The sequence below is a fragment of the Colletotrichum aenigma genome (assembly GCF_013390185.1).
Source record: "Colletotrichum aenigma strain Cg56 chromosome Unknown KSG_Cg56_contig08, whole genome shotgun sequence".
Taxonomy (NCBI): Eukaryota; Fungi; Ascomycota; class Sordariomycetes; order Glomerellales; family Glomerellaceae; genus Colletotrichum; species Colletotrichum aenigma.
Genome location: NW_023500914.1, coordinates 1,647,759 through 1,665,160, shown reverse-complemented (window position 1 = coordinate 1,665,160; position 17,402 = coordinate 1,647,759). Strand labels below are relative to the sequence as shown.

At 52.2% G+C, this 17,402-nt stretch overlaps 5 protein-coding genes across 5 annotated transcripts; 2 read left to right on the top strand and 3 right to left on the bottom strand.

Moving 5' to 3' along the window:
* Window positions 1–1,062: 1,062 nt before the first annotated feature.
* rec8 (Meiotic recombination protein rec8) lies at window positions 1,063–3,291 on the top strand (the record flags this gene model as incomplete). Its single annotated transcript, XM_037327229.1, has 4 exons — window positions 1,063–1,081; window positions 1,141–1,177; window positions 1,228–1,500; window positions 1,551–3,291. The coding sequence occupies 4 exons, from the start codon at window positions 1,063–1,065 to the stop codon at window positions 3,289–3,291; spliced, it is 2,070 nt and encodes a 689-aa protein (XP_037173632.1).
* Window positions 3,292–3,707: 416 nt separating this feature from the next.
* On the bottom strand, window positions 3,708–5,479 carry MRS6 (Rab proteins geranylgeranyltransferase component A; the record flags this gene model as incomplete). Its single annotated transcript, XM_037327228.1, has 3 exons — window positions 3,708–4,048; window positions 4,224–5,293; window positions 5,406–5,479. 3 exons carry the CDS (start codon window positions 5,477–5,479, stop codon window positions 3,708–3,710), a joined length of 1,485 nt encoding a protein of 494 aa, XP_037173631.1.
* A 699-nt stretch (window positions 5,480–6,178) lies between these two features.
* Window positions 6,179–6,776, bottom strand: CGCA056_v011983 (uncharacterized protein; the record flags this gene model as incomplete). Its single annotated transcript, XM_037327227.1, has 2 exons — window positions 6,179–6,384; window positions 6,440–6,776. 2 exons carry the CDS (start codon window positions 6,774–6,776, stop codon window positions 6,179–6,181), a joined length of 543 nt encoding a protein of 180 aa, XP_037174525.1.
* A 376-nt stretch (window positions 6,777–7,152) lies between these two features.
* On the bottom strand, window positions 7,153–8,181 carry rrp43 (Exosome complex component rrp43; the record flags this gene model as incomplete). The annotated part of the gene is made up of 1 exon (XM_037327226.1): window positions 7,153–8,181. One exon carries the CDS (start codon window positions 8,179–8,181, stop codon window positions 7,153–7,155), a length of 1,029 nt encoding a protein of 342 aa, XP_037173634.1.
* An 899-nt stretch (window positions 8,182–9,080) lies between these two features.
* MIMI_L93 (putative ankyrin repeat protein L93) lies at window positions 9,081–13,932 on the top strand (the record flags this gene model as incomplete). Its single annotated transcript, XM_037327225.1, has 6 exons — window positions 9,081–9,704; window positions 9,787–10,402; window positions 10,454–11,045; window positions 11,133–11,442; window positions 11,974–12,975; window positions 13,027–13,932. 6 exons carry the CDS (start codon window positions 9,081–9,083, stop codon window positions 13,930–13,932), a joined length of 4,050 nt encoding a protein of 1,349 aa, XP_037174515.1.
* Window positions 13,933–17,402: the final 3,470 nt, after the last annotated feature.

Sequence of the window (17,402 nt, the reverse complement as noted above, 5' to 3'; positions counted from 1 at the left end):
AGTACCATCTGTAAGTATGTGCATTATATGAGTAATAATAAGGCCCCGGCAATAAAGAACAACAGCGCCGAACTTCGTGATAACGGGTGACCAGGGTTCTCTCAGACTCCGATGGTCCCAAGTTGGGGACAAATGACTATTGCGCAATTGACCAAACGAGAACCTACAGCAGTCTATGGTGTCGTCCTCTCCTAATCGAGTAGCAGGAACCATTGTACGGACAGATCAGCGGAATCAAATACTTTCTCGGGGCTGATCTAATAGTTGGCTAAACTTCAACTCATCCTAGGGCAACGGAATCAACGGAGCGGATGATCCGCATGAAAACGATTCTGGGATTTGCAGCCTGTGTCGTGGCGGCGATGATGTGTCGGTCAAGAAGTCACGACTGCGGAAACCCTCAATAGAACCAAGGAAGCACTGAAAAGCCTGAAATTTGCAATGGCAGCACCATAGATAATAGCGGACGTCCGAGTTCTTTAGAAACATCGGGGTGGAAGCAATCACTTGACTCTAGACATTTAGCCGCATTCATCCACTAAAATCTTGAAAGCGAAATGAAACGAAAAGCCACATGAGGCTTTCTGGGAGTGTAATGAAGACATAAAATAACCATTGTGAGAACAAAAGGCTGCTTATCCAGGCAGTCGAAAGCACTAATGATGCAGTCTAAGAGTACCTAACCAAATAAAAGTTCCGATGGTTTTCAAACCGAACATTTATATGATATGAATCATTCACCAGAGTCTGGGAAAACAGGCCCTGCGAAACGTCCTCGAGTTCCTTTCTGCCCGATTGAAAATTTCAGAAAGCCTTGGAAGTCACAGAAACCAAATGGGAAGGCACTTTCCATCCAAAACTTCTGAGCCCAGGTGAGGTAGGCAACTCCTTCCTTTCCACCTCACCTCCCCACTTGTCCCTTCCTTCTTCCACCTCAACAACTACCACCACCGCTACTGCCGACATTTTCACCACCAAATATCGTCCTGTCTGGGAGCGTCAAGACGAAAAGAAGTATCAAAACCCGCCAAGCCGGCGTTGTTCTCGAGTGTAGATTTCATCATGTTCTACAGCCACGAGAGTCAGTCTCCTTGGTTGCTTCTGGCCATGCCTTCTCCAATCCGGCTAACAAGTCGACAGTCTTGAACAACAAGCAGTATGGCGTCGCCACGATCTGGTAAGTTGGCCTTGAAATGCTCCTCCACGGCACAGACTGACATTCCAAAGGCACATCGCGAACTTCGGCCAGAGCAACTCTATGAAGAGGGTCACTCGTAAGGTCATCGACGACGTCAAGATCTCCAAGGCCTGCGCGAAGTTCATGGATCCTGGTCCGCCCATCGCCTTGCGAACTCAGAGCAAGCTTCTCTTCGGCACAGTTCGCGTCTTCGAGCGCCAGTGCTACTACACCCTGCACGACGCCGAGAAGGTTCGCCAGCTGATGACAGACCTGTTTGCCTCCATTGACAACGCGATTGATATGAATGCTGGCAAGGCTCGGTGAGAAATCTTGTATGTGGAAGACTCTGAACTTTGCTAACCTTCCACAGCCGCGAACAAATCACTCTGAGCGACGACCCCAGCTTCATTCCCTCCGACAAGATCCCTCAGTTCTCTCTCGACAGCGGAGATTTGCTCTTTCCCAGTCAACAGAAGCTTGCCTCTGGTAGCGGCAAGAAGTCTCAATCTCAGCTCAGCCCCTTCAAAAGTCCAATCGGCATCGACTTCACAGGCGGCGGCGACCCAAATCTTGACTTCGATCTTTCACAATCCTCCTCCAACGCTGACTTCTTCCCAATGGCTTCCCCATTCGGTCGTGGAGCCGCAGCGGACACCTTCCTTCCCAAGGCGCGCGAGAGTCTTGACATGGGCATGGACATGAATTTTGGAGCAGCCTTGGATGACGATGACTTTGGCGGTCTTCACATGCGAGTCGGCCCAGATGGAGCCTTGATCGACGACGACGAGATCGAGTTGCCCATCTTGCCAGGCATGGAAGGTCCGGACGACGTGCCAGTTCAAGATCAGCAGCCGGACCCAGAGCTTCCCCAGTACGACCAGGATCAGATCATGCTAGACCTTGAAGGCGATGTGCCTGCCGAGGTGCCCGTATTGGGAAGCGACCCGCCGCTATTTCCTCAAGATGAGCTCTCCCTTCAGTCAAACTCGCCCATGCCTGCCAAGGCAGCTGCACCTGCCAAGAAGAAGCGCCCACGTGTGGCTCGCCCCCTCGAGAAAGACGACGAAAACGAGACCGCGTTCCCCCGCGCCGTTATCAAGAAGTGGCAGGTTGACTACGTTGCGAATGCTGAGGCTGTCAAGAGAGACGCATCTGCCAAGAAGCGCAAGAGGGAGACAGCGGCTCATGCGCGCGAGTACGCCAAGCGACTGGTTCTCGGCAATGGAATTTGGGGTGTTGGCGACTCGAGAGGCATCGTTGGAATTACATATCCGCTTGCCCAGATCTATGCCGGCGATGGTCTTCGCGATCGTATCTATGGACCGCCTCCTGCCGAGGAGAACCAGGCAGACCTAATCTCAACTCCCAGAGGACGTCGGAGACGCTCAGAAGAGGCCTTTGGTGAAGATGAATCACAGCGCAACGTGCGACCCCGACTCGACGAGACTCCTCACCAAGGTCGCTCCCAAGAAGACATTCCTCAGGACTTCGGCATGATCTACAGCGACCAATCGATGCCCGAAATGGGTATGGATGCTCCGCAGCCTATGTCCGAGCATATGTCACCCGCAATCTTGCCTTGGGTCGGAACCCCTTCAGTCGGCAGAGCCTCAATACCTCCCGGTTCACACTCGCAGCAAGCTGCCCGCCAGACGAGCTTGCGCGGCAGTAGCATCCCACCCTTCACTCCTCACCAGAACGACCGCAGCAGTGATGCCGGCGGTGGTTTCAGCGGCATCCCCGGTTCTGACGCAGCACCGAGCGGCCTGCTCGACGGCATCGCCCAGCCCAACCAAGATGACTCGCTCTGGGCGCGGTCCGCAATGGACGTCGCAAGCCAGGAGTTCCTTCACTGGACCGAAGAGAAGGTCACAGAGACAGGTTACGCCAAGATGGGAGATACCAATGAGAACAGACTCTGGGTCACGTTCGACAACCTCTGCGAGCCCGGACAGCAGGACCACACCGTCGCCGCCCAGGCCTTTTACCACATTCTTTCACTCGCGACCAAGAACGTTGTCGCTGTTGAGCAGGACATTGAGAATCTGGAGCCTTTCGGAACGATTCGAGTCGGAGTCGACATGACGGGGCGCCTCGAAGACATGGATTGAATGAACGACGCGGTGCATTGTTATCGACGAATTTTCTGCAGCATATGGGGTTTTTTATGCGCTGCAATTTGCTCTGGAAAAGAACGAAATTTGGGGTCGTTTGCTTTGAAAACTGGGTTTCTTCGTTTTTGTTTCTGTTTCTGCGGTCGATTGTTTTCAAGAAGAGGGGAGAAAAGGTGTTGCCGCAGTCAAAATGGGGTTCGTCTAAAAGGAAAGGGGTGGACGACGCAGGATTTGACAATATGGATTTGCTGCATTTCCCTAGGGAGGGATTTCATGATACATTTGCTAGGCGTCTTCTACATCAGCGCCATACACATTAGCTAGATTCACGGGAACGCAGATGATTTCGAAAGTTGTGTGGCATCAATGATCATGAGTTTCATTACTTCATACGCTAGGTAAAGCCAAGACATCTACTCGTAGACATCATCCTCCTCACCAACACCCTCTCGATCCTCAAACTTCATGTACTGCACGTCGGGGTCTTCGGCTGCGGAACCCATGACTTTCGTCCAGGTATCCTTGACCGGGTCCAATGCTGCATCGCTGAAGGCGAGATCCAGTGGCAGACTGGGGATGACGAGGGATGCATCGGATGAAACGGACGCAGCCGCGCGGGCTTGCTCATACGCGACCTTGTAGATAGCCTGAGGGCGGTTCTCACCGTTACCAAGGGCTGAGAGTAGCGCGTTCAGGGCCTTTTGCAAGGCTTCTGTGGATGTTGTTGACTTTGGTGTGATGAAGTACAGGACGCCTGTGATGACTCGTTAGCCAGATGTTGACACATGGTTTTGCATAGTCAAAGTAGATTAAAGGTGTACGATCAGGGTCACAGAAAGTTTTCGTCGAAGCATAAGCTCAGGCAATGTAGATAAGTTTTGACAAATCATCATGTACAACAGGATAGAATAAAGATGGGCTGAACTTACTCTGACCAGATGGACACTCTCCCGTCTCGCTCGAGTGAGCAAAGACGTAGATGGGATAAGGCGACGCGACGTCCTTTACGGACTCTGCAGGCATCGCGATGACGGCTACAGCAGGCGTCGGCGCGCCTTCAACGGCGGCTTGGAACAGCGATGAGAGAGGCGAGTCGATGACAGCTGTCAATCTGCTCACACGCTCTGCGTCTGACGGCACGTCCTCGGCACCGCGGACCAGCGCACGGGTTTTCACCGTGACATCGCTGATCAGATCAACCTCGAACGCTGCGCTATCTTCCTGGGCTTCCAGTGGGCGTGTGGCTTTCATACCAGTGCCCAACATGTACACCGCGCCGCCGACAGCGCACGCGCGGCAGCCGACCTGTGCAATCTCTGACAAGCCGCCCCATTTCGGGTACACTGCCGCGAAGCCCGGTCCAAATGCCCCCATAGATGAGAGATGGCGGTGGATGGCTGCCAAGCCGGCGCGCGTGGATATCGTGCCGTCGAGGGAGAGCGTGAGTGTGACGATGTACGTCTGCAACGCCGCATCGAGCTTGAAATCCGTCGCAAGGAACTCCGCCAGAGCCTTGTCGGCGTGGGGAGTCCAGGTCGCGCGGTTATCCTCCGAGTCGTAATCAAAGACGAACTTGAGAAACTTCATCAGCGACCGCTTCGCCCTCGCCGGAATCGCGGTCGTGGAGAAGACGGCTTCGCGGGTGGAGGGGATCGGCACGATCGCTGCCGCGCCGCCGTCATCGACAGACGGGGTGTAAATGAAGAAGGATCCCACCGCGAGGAACTCTATCTGCCGGTACGCGCGGGAATCGACGAGCTGGGTGACGAGAGCCGACCGAGTGTGTACAATATGCGGCGCAAGAGCTAGAGAGTAGGCTCGCGGAGAGGAAACGCCTTGCTCTGCCTTTGTTATCTTCGCCGAGGAGAAGACGCCAGAGCTGGACGCGTTGGCGGCAGTCCAGTCTTCCATCTCCTGGAGGGAGAAGGCGGCTTCGGGACCGCCATAGTACTCGTTGGGATCGAGGTGCAGGATTTGTTTTCCTGAGCGGGAGAGGGCTCTTTACGGCCGGAGAGGGCTGCGTCAGTCAGATCGAGGCTTTTGGAAGCAGCAACGATGACATTTTCGCGGGCGTGGAAAAAGAGAATGCTGAGGAAGAAAGAGAAGCTTACAAGGCTAGCAGCGACTGCTGCAGGCCAGTACCGTGGATGATGACATCCCACGTGTTCTCGGCCAGCGATTCCATGTCGGACTGGAGGGTAACCGAGTCAAGGAGGGAAGAGAGAGAAAGCAGGAGAAAAGTTTGCGAAGAGAGGTGAGGTTGGAAAAAGAGCAAGCTTTGACGATGGGGGCCCTCAGTGGGGAAATGGAGGCTCTGGGTGCGTTGTTACGTAAGGCACTGTCTGCTCGCACGGTAGAGCCGCCCACTCTAAAAATTTCTGGCGCGTCGCTGGGCTTTACGGATTTTCTTCTCTTCTTCAACCATCCGCCCGGTAAACCAGCCGCGAGTCACCAACAGTAGATTCGCAGCCTATGAGGGCCTTTCATTAGGCTTCCTCGGCGCCGGGCGGTAGAGAGATATTTTCCCTAGTATCTACTGCCTTGGAATAACGTCTGAAAAGGTGGCTCGAATTGTGGAATACACGCTTTCACTGTAGACGTGAGCTTTGATTGACTGCCCTGCCTTGTGGACAAGATTTTGAGCGAATCTTGTTTGCCTAGCTGATGCGTCTGCCTGGTGCTAGTTGACTGCCGTTTGCTCTGATGGATATTGCCCTGCCGGAATATCCTGCATCAAACGGCTATTCCTATTCCTTCCGGCCTGACTGTTCCTCCCTACGTCCTTAATCCGTCTGGACGATGCGAAAGACAAGTCCCCCCAACGAACTCCTTCCCACGGTATGCTCATATCTCATAAAGTCGTGTTGCGAAGTAGAAAAGAAAATCAGGCGGAGCTGGAGCCCGAATCGTCACCGGCCTTCATGGCGACGTGGTAGAAAACCGTGCAGCCGGTGCTGAGCTTGCTCTTCTCCTCGCTACAGCAGGACATCACCCACATCAAGTTGACGTTGTCCTTGATGTCGTCGCTGGCCTTACTGGCATGGTGAAAGCCGATCTTATCTTCTGTCTCTACCTCTATAAGCCATTCGCCTGTTGCAGAATATTGTTAGCATAACTATAAGCTCAAGGTGATTAGTAGACGTACCAGGATGATGAGATCCACATTTCTTGTCCTCGTCGTTCTCATCGTAGACCTTGCGGCATTGCTTGCAGACGCGAAGGGCACGTTCAGGCTGCGAAAGGACGTCGCCGAGCATGTGGTGGACCGAAATACCGGAGTCGTGCGAAGCCTCCGACGAGGCGCGGACGGTGTTACGCGTGGCGCGGCGCGAGCTGAAGACCTTGGGGATGTGAAGATGGTCCGCGAGCTTGGTGACTAGCTCACGGGTCTTTGCATCCGCATCGACGACCGTCTGGAGGATCTGAAGGAGATTATCCTTGTCGCCGGCAACGAGGCGCTTAGAGATATCGATGTCGGACATGATAGTCGAATCGCGGGGTGTTTGAGTGGTTTGGTTTCGTTGAAGAATGGCAGAACCCTTCGATTCTGCGAAAGATGTTTTGGTTTTGTTTCTTCCAGGAGCTAGGGAGAAATCTTTTGGAAAGAGGTAAACAAGACGTGTTAAGGCGGGTGCATGTAGCTATGCAGCTTCCTTCTCATGACAGCCGCATCGGGTGGGTGCGGCTGGTGATGGGAATTGTCGACTCATCAAAGCTCATGACAGGAAACATGCGCGCGTTTGCCTGTGATGAAGCAAAAAAACAAGAAAGAGGGGATACATAGTACAATGGAGGGGAGACAAACATTGCTTTCCCCAGAACTTTTGATTTTGTTTCCTTTACCGGGTATCATTATCTTCATGGCATGGCCTTCCTGACCTCCTCCCATCTCTGCTCCGCAACACCGACAAACTCCCGGATCAGCTGCGGCTGCAGCGCCGTGCCGCCGTGCTTTGATATCGCCAGAATCTTGGTCTCCTCCCCGCTGCGATCAACTACCGCCGTAACCTCCTCGTCACAGAGTCCCTCCTCCAATGTGTCCGGGTCCACCAGAGTCCAGAATTTGCCGTCTGCCGGCTTGTCAGTCGTCTCTTTGCCAGTGAAGACACCCGCCGTGCAAGCAACGGGGAAGCCATTGATGGCAAGGGGCTTGGGATTGTCGCGGGAGCAGATGACTAGCTCACGGTCTGGGTCCCAGCGAGCGATCGGAATGGTCGTGTCGCGCAGGGCAGCGAGGACGGAGGCCCAGGCAGCGTCGAACGGGTTGCCGTCGAGGGAGATGAAGAAGATGTCGATGTAGAGAACCCAATACGCAATAACCACCTTCTCGCCCTCCTCCTTGTCTCCGCCATCCTCCTCCATCTTGTCCTTGTCATCGTCTCCGGCAGCGCTCTCGGAGGGGCGGGTGTACCATATCCTCAGATCCTCGGCGTCGAGAAGCTTGGAGGAGTGCAAGAGAGAGTAGACTCGTGTGCTGAGGGTCTGGGCGAGGGTGGTTGGAGGGACACCGGGGAGGAACTGAGGCGCGCAGCCGGTGGCGAGCTCGATATTCGGGACGAGCAAGTCGTAGTCCTTCAGCTCTGCAGCGCCGTCCGTCTCGGTTGTGGTAAGAGCATTGTGACGACGGAAGTTGGGAATGTCGGAGGAGAGAATGGTCTCGGCGCGGACACCACAGATGGCGGTTGTGTCGCCGGTACGAACAACGGCACTGCCATTGGCGTGGGTGAGGGAAGAGGTGTTGATATTTGGGATTCGGGCCTCATCGGGACGGCGGCCGTTGCTGCGGGTTGAATTGGCAGGCGCGGGCGGTTGGAGGTTTGCGAGGAGGAACGGGTGAGGGGAGAGCTTTGCGAACGTATCGCGGGGAAGGCCTTTTGAAGTGGCCATTTTCACGGGTGATCTGGTCGAGGCGGCGACGAGGAGGATCCGCAAATTAGGGACCCCAGGATCGAGAGATGCTGCTGTTCGAGATGGGATGGAGGAAGGCAAGAGCTGGAAATTTTAGGTGGAGTCGGAGGGTCGGCATGCGTGCCCCCGGTATGGTGGGGCAGCGCCCGGGCGGCACCAACGCAGTATGGAAGGTAGGAAAGCACTTCACTTCATCTGTCCATGCCACTCCCGCTTTTCATCCTTTCCGCCCTTGGGACTCGGTGTGTTTTGGTCTGGTAATGAAACCTATCAGATTAGACAAATTAAGATCAGATACCATGCGCTGACTCTCTTGAATCGTCCGCAGGCCATCCGAGTTTCCTCGGTTGAGTATCTGGTGCTGAATTTGAAATGTTGAGCTTCTCTCATAGCACCTATTGGCCACCCTTGAGTCTCTCGAAGACAACACTAAATGTCGTATACTTGAGGCAAAATCTTTCCTGTACGATAGTTTTCAATGGTGAAATGTTGTTGCCTTCTTTGTTTCAAATTTTTGTCGTCGTTTTTACATGTACTGTCGTCATCTCCGCATCGTTCTCGATTTCAGACTAGCCTCAAAAATTCATTCATTAATGCGTAAGTAGCACTCCAGGAACCAGCAAAGTCGGCAATCTCCTTTCAGAGTGCAACAGTAAGGTAAGTGGGTATGGCCGCATACGGGCTGCAACAGCTAGTGTTACTGTAGTGTCTGCGTGGTCCTTTTGGTTGCGCAGCTTAATTGGGTGTGCTCGTAGCCTGGCCACCGTGAAACTCCATAATGGCCGACGCGTGCTTAACCCGTCTACCATCTTCCTAAAACACCAGCTTGGCCTTGGTGCTTCACTTTCTCAACCTGTCCGTGGATCATGTCAGGCAAAATGTCTTTCAAGAAGTTCTTACGCAAGTTAGGATGGTCCAGGCCTAACGACAATTCAACGTCCCAAAGTCCGGCTGACGTCGATCCATGCCGACCGCAACCCAATGATCCAGCCATTGAATCGGCGAGCGGAAGGGTTGAATCCAGCGCCCAGATCGAGTCGCCTGTAGCGTCGGCTCCAGAGACGATATCTCTTGCTTACGAGCCGCCACAGTCGCGTCTGCAAGAGGCCGAAACACAGGAGACAATGCCTACTCGCACAGGCAGAGAACATCCCATACAGGAGCTCTGGAACTTAGCGTACGAGAAGCTGCGAAACGAAGATGAAGAGCTTGTCCAGGATTTCGAAAACAGCATGACGGGCGACTTGAGTGCTGCCCACGGTATGACTGTGGGCTCCCAAATTGATAGGAAAGACTGGATGGGCACGGTCTTGAAGTGCAAGATGGAGCAAGTTAACCGGGAATCATGGAAACTGAAGTTCGGAAGCGCAGAGCTACCAGTACAGGAAGCGGTGAAACCGATCCTAGGAGTTGTGAGCTGGGCCAACGACTTCATTTCCAAGGCTGTGAGCGCAAATCCTACTGCCTCAATCGCGTGGGGCGTCGTCAGTTTGCTGCTTCCGGTAGGTCTGCTCATTTGAAACAAATATGTCGGATTGGAATGGCTAACGTTTCATATGGCTCTTCTTGAATCCTTCTGAACAGGCCGCTTCTCTGGCAAAAGGACTAGAGTACATTTCATCCTTGATTGTCCAGAGTTACCTGTGGGAGAACCTTTATGAGCGTCACTACAAGTCTGTGGCGGGCAAGTCGTCTGAGATTTCAAGTACCATATACAGAAACGCATTGGAAATGCTATATCAGCATATCCTCAAGTTCCAGGTCACGAGTTATCGCTATTACTCCCGCCACCACGCCTACCGTCTAGGGCTAGACTCGGTCAAGTGGAACGAGTGGGATGGTCTTTTTGAAAAAGTCAAAGAGCAGGAGAGAGTCTTTGCCGATGTTCTCAAGGCTTGTCGAGACGATAAATACCTCGAGGAATGTTTGGCAGCAGAGCACAGACACAAGCAGGTCATGGACTGTTGGCAAAGTATCGGCACCGATGTCTCGGGACTTTTGAAAGCAGTTCATGACGCTCGAAAGGAGGATAAACGCGAGAAGTTGCTTGACTGGCTGTGGGCAGCCAATATTTTGGTGCAGTATACCGCTGCTCGCAGCAAACACAGTGAGGGAACCTGTGAATGGCTGGTTCGGAAAAGCAAAGATTTCAGGATGTGGGAAAAAGAACCCAAATCCTTCTTGTGGCTGAACGGAAAAGGTATAACATAAACCAATCTTCTGATGCGTTTTATCCGCTAACGGCATATAGCTGGCTCTGGCAAGTCAATTCTGAGCTCGTCCGTCATCAAGCACTTGAAGGACGAGTACGAAGACGACCCCCAGACCGCGCTTGCCTATCACTTCTTCAGTTTTGGGAATCTAGGCCAACAGAAGGTGACCGCCATGCTCTCATCGCTTGTTAGGCAGCTGTGCGCGAGTCGTCCGGATACCCCACGGCCGATCAAACGCTTCGAGAATTACATGGCCAGAGGCGAGCGGCCAGACGTAACGACCCTCGAAAATGCACTCATAGCTGCTGTTCATGGATTTTCCGCAGTATTCATTGTTGTGGACGCTCTCGATGAGTGCCCGACTCTTCAAGGCGAGCGACCGAAGCTTCTGGCTTGCCTTAGGCGCATCATTGCGACGATGCCGGATAATCTCCATATATTTTGCACAAGCAGAGCTGAGAGAGACATCTATGCAACGATAGACAAGGTCCTGTCTCTTCCAGCAAAAGTCGCCATCGACCTGACACAAAATCGGGTGGGCTTGAATCATGACCTACGTCAGTACACTGAGTCTGTTCTAGCTACTGAAACCTATGACTCGTGGCCTGAAGAGTTGAAGATTGACGCAAAGTAGTTGCTATTGGAACTAGCAGATGGAATGTAAGTAAAGGAAGCGATGTGCAAGAGGCCAATATGCCGTGGCTTACAGTTATTTAGGTTCCAATACCTCGTTTGCCAATTCGAAGTTCTCCAACAATGCGTCCACTTTGAAGAGGAGATCCGTTCAGCCCTGAACAATCTTCCTAAAGGACTTGATGAGACATACGAAAGGCTACTACTAGGCGTTGGCCATGGTGTCCAGCCCCAGGTCCTGGGCTCGCTCAAATGGCTGGCGCTTGCGAATAGGGATCTCACCCTCGATGAACTGGCCGAAGTATTTGTCTTCCACCCTAAGTGCGCCGCCGAGTTTACCAACTATCAGCGGCTTTTCAAGCCGGAAGACGTTTTGCAATACTTCCAAAGCCTTGTGACCATCCAAAAAGAATGGAGAGAGGAACCTCACATTCGCGGAAGAAAATCGATCATACACGTTCGATTGGCTCATTTCACAGTGAAGGACTACTTGATATCCAGCCGAATTAGATGCAGTGAGGCAAGTAGCTTCTATTTTACCGAATTAGATGCTCACTTGTACATCGCACATTGCTGCATGTATTACTACCTGCACAGAAGTGCTGGGGACACGGGAGACAGCCAAAAACTTCCTGTGAAAAGCTACGCCGCCTGAAACTGGGAGTGGCATTTGGACATGGTCCCACGCAAACGGTGGACGCCTGATGTTGTGCGTCTCGCTGAACTTGTCCTCTCTACACGCAGTAGGAGTCTCAATATTAGCGTGCGCCACGGGCGACTGCGAACAAACGAGCCTGGCATCTGCCAAGTGCGACAGGATAATATGTGGCGGCGCCCATATTGCTACACTGCAGCGATTGGCTCTGTTGAGCTTACCAAACTGCTGCTTCGGAGAGATCCAGGACCAAACTCATTCTTGGTTCAGGAAGATCTGGACTCGGCCCTTCTTGAGGCCGCGCGGGAAGGAAATGCCGATGTCGTCGAGTTTCTTCTGAACGAGGGCGCCGACGCCAACGCACAAATCGAACCACCAATCTTAGACCCATCAGGCGAGGCGCAATTTATGAACAATCTTACTTATGACCTGCAGATGGACTCTTACACAGTAGGTGGCGCGCTACACTGGGCGGCGTTTAACGGCGACCTGAAGATCCTACAACTGCTTCTGGACAGCGGCGCGGATGTCAACACACGATATAACACCATAGGATCAGCTTTGGAGGCCGCCGCGTCCCAAGATAGTTCAGCGGCCTTGAAATTTCTCTTGAGTCGCCGGGTTGACGTACGCATTGCAGGTTGTCCAGTGTTACGTTTGATCCCGCCACATGTGACTTGGAAATACCACGCTTTTTTCGACCCTACAGAAATTAAGGAAGCTTTGAAATGCCTCCAGCTTCTTTTAGACAATGGGGTTGATATCAACCAGCAGTGTATCATCCATGGAACCGCATTGATCCACGCCGCTTATAATTTTCGTTCTTTCAAATCGCCGGAAATTTTCGACTTCTTACTGCAAAATGGTGCTGATGTCAACCTGGGAAGCGAGCCTTTTGGCTACCCCCTTCAGGCGGCATGCCTAATCAAGGTTAGAGCAAGCAGGAAGATGAAGGAAATTAAGGCTGCGGTTATGAGACTGCTAGACATGGGCGCCGACGTCAATGCTCAGGGTGGGAAGTACGGAAATGCCCTACAGGCTGCGTGCCATGCTGAGAACAGTGATGTGATTCGTCTCTTGCTTGACAGAGGTGCCGAGATAAACAGACAAGGGGGCTTCTTTGGAACAGCGTTTCAAGCAGCCTGTGCAACTAATGCCTCCGCCATTGTGAATGTACTGCTGGATAACGGCGCCGATGTTGATATTCAAGGAGGAGAGTATGGTAATGCTTTACAGGCTGCATGCTACGGCAACGGAGACACGCCAGATTACGTCCAAAGACAGACAGAGCGATTATAGATTGTACGCAAGCTACTTGAAAAGGGCGTCGACGTGAACGCCACTGGTGGTAAATTTCAGACCGCGCTGCAAGGCGCTGCCGCGTCGAAGTACGATGATGGAAACCTTGAAGAGTTCCTGCTAAGCAAGAGCGCCGATGTGAACGAGAAGGGAGGGGAATATGGCACAGCTCTTCAAAGCGCCTGTGTTACTAATAGCATCAGAAAGGTACGCGTGCTTCTCGACCATGGAGCCGCGGTGAACATCGAAGGGGGCAAATATGGAACCGCGCTCCAGGCGATCTGCGCAAGGAAGAACTCCAGGTATCGCTCGTCAGAACCCGAAATGGATAATGATAGCATCCCGGGCCTGCTGATTGGGCACGGCGCCGATGTCCATGCTCAAGGCGGTGCTTTCGGGAGCGCATGGCACGCTGCGGCTTCACAGAACGGGCCGAATAACGAAACATTGAAATTGCTGCTGGATCATGGCGTCGATGTGAACGACAACAGAGGCCTGCAATATGGCACTGCTCTGCAAGCAGCCTTCCAGCTACACGCAAGTCCCTCTGCCATAATTTCCAGAGTCAACTTTCTCCTAGAGCATGGTGCCGATGTCAATCATGGAGCGGGATCATATGGATTCCCGCTGCAATCGGCATGTATGTCGCTCGGTGGCGATGATGGCCTCGTTCGTCTCCTCGAAACCTGTACCGATATCGACGTCAACATGACAGGGGGCCTGCTTGGCACGGCTCTACAAGCGGTAGTACATGAAGGCAAGACACATGCCGTGCGGCTGTTGCTCAACAAGGGCGCCGACTGCAACATTCGTGGCGGCAAATGTGGAAGCGCGCTTAACGCAGCTATCGTCAGAGGATACTGGGATCTTGTCGATATACTTATGGATGCCGGGGCCGAGCCAGACCAGCGCCCAACCCAAGGCAATTAATCAAGTTTGAGGCCCATAATTGACTTGATTGCCACATCGCGATACTATACTTGATTGATTGCCAATTAATTGCAATTAATTGGTAAACATCCCTACATATAGGTGAGGGCTCTAGAGGGGAGGGCTCTAGAGGGTAGGGTCCGGAAAGTTAGGGCCCGGGAGGGTGGCCCCCGGAGGGGAGGCCCCCGGAAGGGGGGCCGGAAGGGGGGCTGAAAGGGGGGCCCCGGAGCCGGGTTTTCGGGGCCGAGAGTCCGGCCGGAGTCACGATTTTCTGTGTTTTTCCGGGTCCCTTAGCCCTCCTCCCCCCCCCCTTAAGCCCCCCCTAAGGCCCCCCTATAAGGCCCCCTAGGCCCTAGTAGCCCCCCTCCCCCCCCTGTCAAAAGAGTTAAGGCAATCAATCAAGTTTGAGCCTCAAACTTGACTTGATTGACTAGCGATAGCTTCATAATTGATTGATTGATTGATTGATTGAACTTGACAAGTTTACTTGCCTTGCGGGGAGCGCTGAGCCAGACTGCCATCAGCTTCTCGAACCTGATGAAGAATGGATCAAGCGGGTACGAGGAGAATACGGAAGCGGTGCTGTGGAACGTTACAAGAAGTTCTGGGAGGAGAAGATGAAGTTGAAAGAGCGCAAGGCATGAAAAGCAAAGAATGATTAGGATTGTTTGTCGATGACTAGGGTGGCTTCTGTGGTCTGTATGTGGGCACACTGATGAGATATCTTAGCTATTCAGAATTTTACGTAGCCAGTTCAAATTGAAATAACCCATTGGCCTGCCAAAGCCCCAACTTGACACTGGGAGTCGCACATAATGATCATGATAACGGCCCCTCATGCAGAACCAGTATCTGTAGGATGGCCATTGTTAGTGGCACACTAGTTCTAGGAATATTGATGTCCTGCACTAGGTCCCAGGATCGGCATCCTCCGGAAGAACCCCTTTGGTACGGAGCTTTACCTTTCCAACTAGTCATACCACAATGTGACAACAATTAGAATCCTGCGAAGTCCTCTGCTGTATACCTAATAAGAAAGCTTCTTCTTGGCTCCCCGCCAAAGAAGAAAAAAGATCTCATCATCACATCTGCCTTCTGCTACAGCTTCATCCGAAATTCGCAAAACGACAGTTGCTTCGTGAATCGTACTACAATCAGCGCATCCTCGCCCCGCTAACGGGCCACATTGACCAGGACCACAGAGTTTTGTAACATAAAAGCTTCTTCCTCGCACGGATAGCCAGCTAATACGTAGCTAGAAACCACCATCACCATGAGCATCTCCGCGAACTTGAACCGAATCTTCGGCCCGGAGATTGGAGCTGATAATCGCCTCAACACCGCTCATCTCGCAATCGCCACCCGTGGCTACCATATCCAGACAGAAATTCTGCACATACCGGGGCGGTTCGGCATTTTCTCTTCCGGCCCTCCCCGCCATCAGGCCCATCAAGGTTTCCTGTTCGTAATCCAAATGGTACTTGTGGCTATTTGGGGCGTTCCTGCGGCACTCGGTCTCCTAGTGCTCAAGTTTATGGACCCGGAGTTGGCAATGGCTCCTTTTCTAAAGTATTTTGGATTTATGTTTCTGAGTATGATTGGGATTATTTGGGTTGCGGCATGCTTTGACAAGAAACGAGCACCGGATTATGACTGGGGGGAAGGGAAGGTGCATCAGTAATGATAGCTAATGTTTAGCTATACTCTATTGAGGATGTCTACACGTACTGTAATATCATGCTCAGGGGCCCTGCTTTAGTAATTGGTTATTTCCTCCGTTGTATTCTCAAACTCTGTATTCTCTCCCTCCGTCACTTTCGCCGTCTTGTGCCGGGCCATCCTCTTCATTGTCCAGGATATCCAATTTGTCCCATGGTCCAAGAGGAGACACAGCTGACCTTCGGTAGAGCTCGGTTGCGACCTGCCCCCCCCCCCCCCCCCCCCCCCCCCCGAGCTTGACACAGATATGCCTCCGGAGGCAGCTGAAGCCTGGATCTCTGTAACAACAGAAATCCTTACGCCGCGCATTGATGGTCGACGTTCTGAACTGTTTGCCTGATGATCTCTTGCACTGAACTGCTAACCAAGAATGTCATGATCGCGCTGCGAGAACGCAGCCTGACGACAGCAGATTGGTACGGCTGGCTTGACGCAGTCTCGTGAATCGGGACTTAAAGCAAGCTTTTGTGCAGCTTGCGAACAATTCAATATGATGAAGAAATCCGAAAACTGATATATTGCCTATATGTCAAAGAGTTTTGCAATTTGGGCGGATGTTGACAAAATGTGAACGGACGTGATGGCGAAAATGGCGACGACTACAACAAGCGTGATAATTTACAAGACGCAAAAGACATGGAAATTTAAACAGCGTGCGTTTATTATGTCTCTCCGTCAGGCAGAAGTGACCATCCGGACAGCCAAAATCCTCATTCACTCAGAAATACGTGGGACATAACGAAGGAAACCAGCCAGTGAGCTGGCGCCGCCGACAGTGAGCCCATAAGGCCGCTTGAAGAAGTCCGCGAGGATCTGTCTTCACCTGAGGACCCTCCGACAACGAAGTGAGAAAATTACTCCATGGGAGCATATTTTGCCGAACAAAAACTCCAGCTCAGGGCAAACTTATAAGAGAAATCCATCCTAGTTCCTGTTGTCATGGCAGTGAAAACACTTCCCCATCACCCTCAAGATAGGGAGATACACTTGTTGTGATCTGAAACATGTACGTCTGAGCCTCCCAATTCTTCGACGGGTACTTCAGGTTGAGTCGACCGGAACTTGAAATCAACAATCTGCCAGTGCTATCGTCACTGAGAAGATCATGATCTGACGGGCGATGTCGACTTCGACAGATACAGTAGAAGCTCCCGTGCCATAATTGCGCTGAGCTGGATCTGCTTGACCTTCAGTGAATGCACTTGTTGGCTGTTCCACAGAATGCCTGAATAATAATCAGATGATAGAGACGACCAGAAAACTCAATGGAGGTCACTATGTGAAGTGCATCATCACATCTTCCGCACCATAAGATCGTTGTAACTTAGCCATCTTGTTAGAAACGAGACAGAATCAATGCTCACGTTTTGCGAATAGAAAAGGTAATTTAACACGACTGAAGGTGTATAAGACTCAGCTCATCCGAACTCGTCTTCACGAGCATGGATGGGAATACACACTGACACCGTTACCTGCATTACCTCTGGCACTAATCGTATTGGTTATAAATACCTGCCACTTCTGACACTTGAAACCTCTTGCAGACAATCCAGTTATTGGGAACGCCTTGGGGCTGAAATGTTCTGGTAGCCTTGGATTGTGTCTGCGGCGGTTGAGATTGAAGAATTGCTGATGTCCCGTACCGTTTCTGTCAGACCAGCCGACCCTGTTGATATCGCAATCTCTGAAGCAACACACTCTTCTAGCCGTTCGTTGAGTATTCTTTGAATGGTACTCAATTGAGGGGGGCG